Source organism: Danio rerio, chromosome 4 (assembly GCF_052040795.2).
Source record: "Danio rerio strain M-AB ecotype USA chromosome 4, GRCz13ab, whole genome shotgun sequence".
Classification (NCBI taxonomy): Eukaryota; Metazoa; Chordata; class Actinopteri; order Cypriniformes; family Danionidae; genus Danio; species Danio rerio.
Window position 1 is genome coordinate 2,727,501 of NC_141024.2, and position 7,500 is coordinate 2,735,000.

The 7,500-nt window shown below is 30.4% G+C and overlaps 1 protein-coding gene across 8 annotated transcripts in view; it reads right to left on the reverse strand.

Annotated features, from left to right (window-relative positions):
* Positions 1-162: 162 nt before the first annotated feature.
* osbpl8 (oxysterol binding protein-like 8) overlaps positions 163-7,500 on the reverse strand; it is a 95,437-nt gene continuing 88,099 nt past the window's right edge. For 4 of the 8 annotated variants that reach the window (XM_087247798.2, XM_087247792.2, XM_087247797.2 and 1 more), the window contains 4 exons: positions 5,109-5,196; positions 3,067-3,169; positions 1,947-2,052; positions 163-1,511 (listed from right to left, as the gene is read on the reverse strand). In XM_087247798.2, the coding sequence (XP_087103924.1) occupies positions 1,379-1,511; positions 1,947-2,052; positions 3,067-3,169; positions 5,109-5,196 (430 nt within the window). In that variant the 3' untranslated portion in view covers positions 163-1,378. Of the gene's footprint in view, positions 1,512-1,946; positions 2,053-3,066; positions 3,170-5,039; positions 5,197-7,500 lie in introns of all 8 variants that reach the window. The other 4 variants (XM_087247795.2, XM_087247791.2, XM_087247794.2 and 1 more) reach the window with 1 other exon arrangement.

Here is a 7,500-nt window from a genome sequence, read left to right on the forward strand (position 1 = left end):
TTATTATTGTGCACCTCAGATGTATTATATATCTATATACAAATTTAAGGAGGCACTAATTTCACTCTATTTTGAAGGAAATATTTATAATTTCCAAAATCTTGTTATTGTTGTGCATCTCAGATTTATTATACATCCGTATACAAATTAAAGTCGGCACTATTTTAACTTTTGCCCTATTGTGAAGGAAATATTTATCCTTTCCAATTTCTTCTTATCATTGTGCATCTCAGATTTAATTTTATATCAGTATACAAAATAAAAGTGCAGCTAATTTTACTTTTGCCTTATTTTAAAGGAAATATTAAGCATTTCCAAACTCTCGTTATTATTGAACATCTCAGATTTTATTACAACTCAGTATATGAATGAAATTCGAGGTCCTAATTTCACTTTCGCCTCATTTTGTTGGGATTAAAGTTTAAATAAATGAGTTTTTCTGCACTTCAGGAATGAGAATATCGGTTGAAATGTGCTTATTTGTATATTAATATAATAATATAACACAACATATGATAAGAATAAGATTTTTTGCATATTACTGTATTTTCTCATGATTTTAGGGTAAAATATGACCTACATTTTTTTTAGTCTGTTAGACTGACTGCTGTCCTCCATTACAACAGGGGACACTCTTTGCATTCACAATTTGAGTATAATGCAATATTTTTGTGATACTAGCATAGTTTGTGAATTGACTACGTGGTTTCCTCCACTACAGCAGGGGGCGCTCTTAAAGTTTAAAATTTGGGCAATTCTTGCTAATTATTTTTTTACATTTTTCACATTTTTACATCCAATAAACGAAAAAAAAAAATGCATTAAGACATTTCTGTAGCATTTCGAAATTCTCATTACCACGTGTGTCCGTAATCAAAATTCTATTTCAATCGGTAAAGGCAGTAATATGAATACTATCACAAATACTAATAATACAGCATACGTTGTAGATTATAGTAACAAGAGTTTCTTCTTTTTTTGCAGTCCACACAATGAGAATCGGGGTTGAAATGTGCTTATTGGTCATGAAAATAATATCATAACTCTAAAAAAACAGGCAATAAAATGCATATCTTCAATCAAAATATGACCTAGAGATTTCCCGTTTGTATATCGACTAGCATCCTCCGCCACAGCAGGGGGCGCCGATGTAAAAACATTGTTAAAAATATTACTCCAATAAATTAAAACAACATTTGGAGGCTGATGATAACTCCTCTTTTTGAAGGACAAAAAGTAAACAGTCATTTCGAAAAACATCCCACAATGCACTTCAACCGTATTGCCATCCTTTTCCCAGCGCTCACAACACGAATTGATAAAAACGTGGCGAATGAAACGTCAGTGTGTCGTGAGCTGATACTGAATGCTTGTGGCGTTACTTGAAGATGAAGTTGAGCAGGACCTGGAGGAAGATGAGGAAGAGGATGATGGCGATGTCTCGGTGCGTCAGAAACGAACTTTCCGTCGACGTCTGACTGGCCATGCGACTCCTCAGCGCACTGACGCTCCTGGACGACACAATAAAACTGTTAGCATTCACGATTTTTATTATACTAGCAAGTATTTATTTGAAAACATTTTTAAAAGAGGGCGGAGCTACACATTCCAATGTGTCAGCATAGTGGCAGATTCAAAAACAAGACCGACGTAATATGCTAATGAGGAAGAGATGGTCACTAGTGGGCGGGGCTTTCTCCCTTTGATGATGCGTACAAATGTTTCTGCAGGCTGTTTCTATGAAGTCGGATTACAAACGATACAATTAATAGATATTTAGCATTAGAGGCTGCTTATATTCACACACTGCTGACACACAACTGTGTTTAAACCCTTTATAAAAGAGATTTCTCCATAATAGCTCCCTTTTAATGTTTTATTTAACTTTAGATAACTAAAATATCCTAATACTCTGCTGTACTGATTTCCCCAGAGCTGCGGTTCACCTGTTAATGTCCTCCTGGGTTTGCCGGATGGACTCAATGGCACTTTGGATTTCGCTCAGATCGGTTCCTTTCTTCCTGTGGCGGCTGCTGTGTTTGCTTTTGTGCCCTGAGGGAAAGATCTCAGTTAGTGTTTTGTACGTTTGTGTGTGTGTTTGTGTGTGTGATCTGTTATAATGTGGGCAGTGTTTATGTGTGTGTGTGTTAGGGTGGTATTTGTTTTTGCAAGTGTGTAAGTGTGTGTGTTTGTGTGGTGTATATGTCCGCGCAGTATTTATGTCTCTGTATCTGTGGTATTTGTTTATATGTGTGTTTGTGTAGTTTAAGGTGTGTGCAGAAATTTTGTCTGTGTGCGCGTAGAATTTGTTTATTTGTGTGTGGTGTTTATGTGTGTGTTGCGTTTATGCGTGTGTTTGTGTGGTTTTTACGTGTGTGAGGTATTTATGTGTGTGTGTGTGTGTGTGTGTTTGCACTGTTTTTTATGTTTGTTTGTTAATTGTATGTGTGTGGTTTTTGTTTATGTGTGTTTGGTGTTTATGTGTGTGTGTTTGTTTGGTATTTACATGTGTGCAGTCTGTGTGTGTGTGTGTTGTGAGTGGTGTTTATGTTTGTGTGTGGTGTTTTTGTGTGTTTTTGCGTGGTATTTACATGTGTGCAGTCTGTGTGTGTGTTTGCACTGTTTAATGTTTGTTTGCACTGTTAATTGTATGTGTGTGTGTGTGGTATTTGTTTATGTGTGTGTTTGTGTGGTATTTATATGTGTGCAGTCTGTGTGTGTGCATGCGTGTGTGTGTGTTTGCACAGTTTATTATGTTTGTTTGCTTGTTAATTGTACGTGTGTGTGTGTGGTATTTGTTTATGTGTGTGTGTGGTGTTTATGAGTGTGTTTGTGTGGTATTTACATATGTGCAGTCTGTGTGTTTGTTTGCACTGTTTTTTATGTTTGTTTGTTTGTTGACTGAACGTGTGTGTGGTATTTGTTTATGAGAGTATATGATAATTGTTCATGTGTGTGTGTGTGTGTGTGTGTGTGTGTTTTATGTGTTGCTGTTCATGTTTGTGGTGTTTGTTCATTACTGTGAAGTGTTAATGTGCGTGTGTTGTGTTTGTGTGTGTGTCATACTCTCGCTGCCTGAAGAGTCCTGTCGGTCTGGCTCTGGAGACGAGCAGCCGCTCTCTGGGCTTTTGGGTTTATCAGTCTTATGTTTCCGCTTTGGTCCCGTCACCTGAACAAACACACATATGCAGACAAGAGCACATCAGTTGCACATCTCATGTCTTTACAGTTGAGACAGTCTAATTTATATATATATATATATATATATATATATATATATATATATATATATATATATATATATATATATATATATATATATATATATATATATATATATATAATTTATATATGTAATAAATATGTATAAGAACATTTCATTTTTGGATATTCAAAGGTTACAAATGGGGTCCAAAATGAACATTAAAAATACATTTATTATAATTTTTAAATGCATATTTAATACCCATTTATTTATTTATTTATTTTATGTTATTTTGATATACGTTTTTTGTTTTAATAAATCTCTAAATATGTTTAGCATTATAAATAAACATATTTTTAAATACATATTCAATTTCATATTCAAAAATATTTTAATACAAATTTAATTTCAATTTAATTGTTAAATAATTTAATTCCTTTATTAAAATTAAAATTGCCACTTATTTCATGCCAAATAAAATTTATATCCATACATTATTATATTTAAAATCTTAAATAATTTAAATGCATATTTAACACACATATGAAGACAAGAGCACATGGGTTGCACATTTCATGTATTTACAGTCTAATTTATATGTCTAATATTTAATTATTTGAAATTGGAAAATTACAAATAAGGTCCAAAATGAGCATTAAAATTCTTATATTTATTATCATTGTAAAGGCATATTTAATACCTATTTAATTATTACTTGTTTATTTATTTTTCATTTATATGATGAAATTTTAAATTACACTTATTGTTTTAACAAATCCATAAATATATTTGCATATTTATTATAAAAACATATTTAAACATTATTGTCATATTCAAAAATATATAAAAATAATATTAATACAATTAATAATAAATAATTAATTTGAGTTTGTTAAATTAAAATACTTTTTTTTGTTAAAATACTTTTTAAAATTAAATGGCCACTCATATCTTCAAACCCTTACTCATTGCTAATTTTATTTACATACACATTAAAAAGTGTGTGTAATTTTAAATTATAAGGTTTAAAATCATCATATTTATAATCTTAAATAATTTAAATAGATAGTTAATTTCAAATAATTTACTAGCTAATGCTGGGGGTCACAGTGGGTAGCATGATCGGCTCAAAGCAAGGATGCTGGTTCAAGCCCCAGATATTCGCACTCTTATTATTATTTTGCTGCTTGTTCAAACTACTTAATTAAAGTGCGCTACTAAAACAATTGTTGAGTTGTTTTGGGACAACTTAAATGTTTTATGTTCAATGCACTAAAATTTGTTAGTTAACTTGACTGATTTGTGAATGAGACGTGTATAACACTGCATATTTGAACTGTGTGACTCTGGCATTCACTACTAAAGCTCCATATAACACCATCAAGATTTAATATGCACATTTATTCTCATCTTACACTATTTATGTGTGTGTGTGTGTGTGTGTGTGTGTGTGTGTGTGTGTGGGGTGTTTATGTGTGTGCAGTATTTATGTCTCTCTGTCTTTAAGTGTGTATTCTTATCTTACATCTAAAAACAAAACAAAACAATATTAATTTTGGACCCCCAGTAGAAAAGACACATTTTTTTTCATGCAACTACACAGAAAACAGACACACAGTCATGCAATGCAACTCATTATTAGCAGATGCAACACACACACACACACAAAGAGAGAACGATAAACAATGATGCGGGTGGTCATGTGATCGGGTCAGGCAGCAGATGATTGGCTGTTTGGGCAGAATGACAGAGCGCAGGCGGGCAGGCAGGCAGGCGTGCGGCGGTGAGATGGAGCGGACAGATGCATTGTGGGTAGGAGGACAGGAGGACGTACCTGGCTCAGGTAATTGTCCCTCCGGGGGCCCTGCTGGGTACTGAGACTAACTACACTGGCTGAACGTACCATAGGCGTCCTGTGGCGCACTTTAGTCTGAATACAGCCGTCTTTCTCCAGCTGAATGAGATCGTTGAGCGGATCCCACGGCCGAGTGCTGAAACACAGTATTGCACAGCGAAATTCATTTCAGTTTCACTGTTCAATTCATTTACTTTTTAAAATTAAATATGCCACTTATTTCTCCAAACATGTATTTCATTGGAAATTGTATTTACATACACATGAATAACTACTAAATTATTAAAATGCATACATTTAAATACATATTTAACACATATATGCAGACATGGGTTGCACATTGCATGTCTTTACAGAAGAGACCGTCTAATTTATATGCATATAATATTTCATTTCTGGATACTGAAAGGTTACAAACAGGGTCCAATATGAACATAAATATGATTACATTCATTATCATTTTTAAATGCATATTTAATACCTTTTCATTCATTCATTTATTGATTGATTTATTGCAATTTTAAATGGCATTTAATGGTTTAATGAATCTATAAATATATGTATAAACATATTATAAAAACATTTATTTAAATACAGATTAATTTACATATTTAAAATTAATTCAATGCACATTTAATTTCAATTGAACTTGAATTTCATTGTTAAATTCATTTACTTTTTTGAATTAAAATGGCCACTTATTCCTTCAAACACTTATTTCATGACACATTTAATTTGCACATACATGAATCATTATTATTTAAAATCTTAAATTATTTAAATGCATACATTTAAATAGTTTAAATGCATATTTAACACACACATGCAGGCATGGGTTGCACATTTCTTGTTACAGTTGAGACAGTCTATTTTATATGCATGTAATATTTCATTTTTAAATATTTAAAGGTTACAAACAGAGGCCAAAATGAGCATAAATGATTACATTTATTATAATTTTTTATGCATATTTAATACCTATTTGTTCATTCATTTATTCATTGCAATTTTAAATGGTTTAATGAACCTAAAAATATATGTATAAACATATTATAAAAACATTTATTTAAATGCAGATTGATTTACATATTTAAAAATATTACAATGCACATTTAATTTCGATTTAACTTGAATTTCATTGTTAAATTTATTTACTTTTTTTAAATTAAAATGGCCACTTATTCCTTCAAACACTTATTTCATAAAAAAATTTATTTACATATTATTAATATTATTATTAATATAATTTATTATTTAAAAGGATCCTTAAATGATTTAAATGCATATTTTAGCTGTCTATCTCCAGCTGAATGAGATCAAGAGTCGTCGAGTGCTCAAGCACAGTCACAACAGAGTAAATACAATCTGCAGTGCTCAGTCTGTCCAGCAAGGGGCGAACAGACACTGATGTTTCAGACTCCTTTTTTAAATTAAAATGTTTTTGTTAAAACAAAATGTGTCAAGAAAAGCAAAAACTATAATAATAACAACAATTAAACAAAATTCAAGGACCAATAATGTACATCTTATAGGGACCCGTGACATTGATGCAGTTTTAGTTTTTGCTAGACAGCTTTTTTGGACTCCTTTTTTAAATAAAAAAGGTTTTTATTAAAACAAAATGTGTTGAATCAATTGAATTCATGAATCCTGAAAGTAATAATAGTAATAAAAATAATGAAACAAAATTTATCAATAGTTTGAACCTTTTAGGGATCTGTGAAATTAATACAGCTTTGGTTTTTATGTTTTTAATTATTAATTAATAATTTAGAATGATTATATATTATTAAGTTGAACAAAACTAAAATACTCCCACGCCCTTGAAATTGTAATTTTTTTTCCCCAAATTCAACCCCATGCACTCATTTAAATGGTTTGATTACATTAATAATTAAAAATCATATATTATCAAATTCATGAAATAAAAGTTTTTTTTATCAGTAATTATTCATTTATTAAGAAATGTATTGGTGTTTTTTATTAATAATTCAGATGTACAGATTTTGATATTTCAATTGTTAAATTGTTTAACTTTTTTATTGCATCTTTTTATTAACTATTAATCACAAAACACAATGAAGCAAATCAACAGACAAGGGCCAATTTAACAATGCTAAAGAAAGACTAAATAAATGATATATTAATGAATTAATATTAATAAAGGGACTGAGCCCAAAATGAATGAATAATTTACATTTTAAGGACCTTTCAGTTTTAGCTTTTTTAGACTCCTTTTTTAAATTAAAAGGTTTTTATTAAAACAAAATATGTCTAAACAATTGAATTCGTAAATCCTGAAAAGTAAAAATAAGAATAAAAATAATTAAACAAATTATATATATTAAATAGAGATCTGTGAAATTAATACAGTTTGAGTTTTTCTGTTTGTTTATTTATTTAATTTAAAATTAATAAAATTAAACAAAACTATGATAAT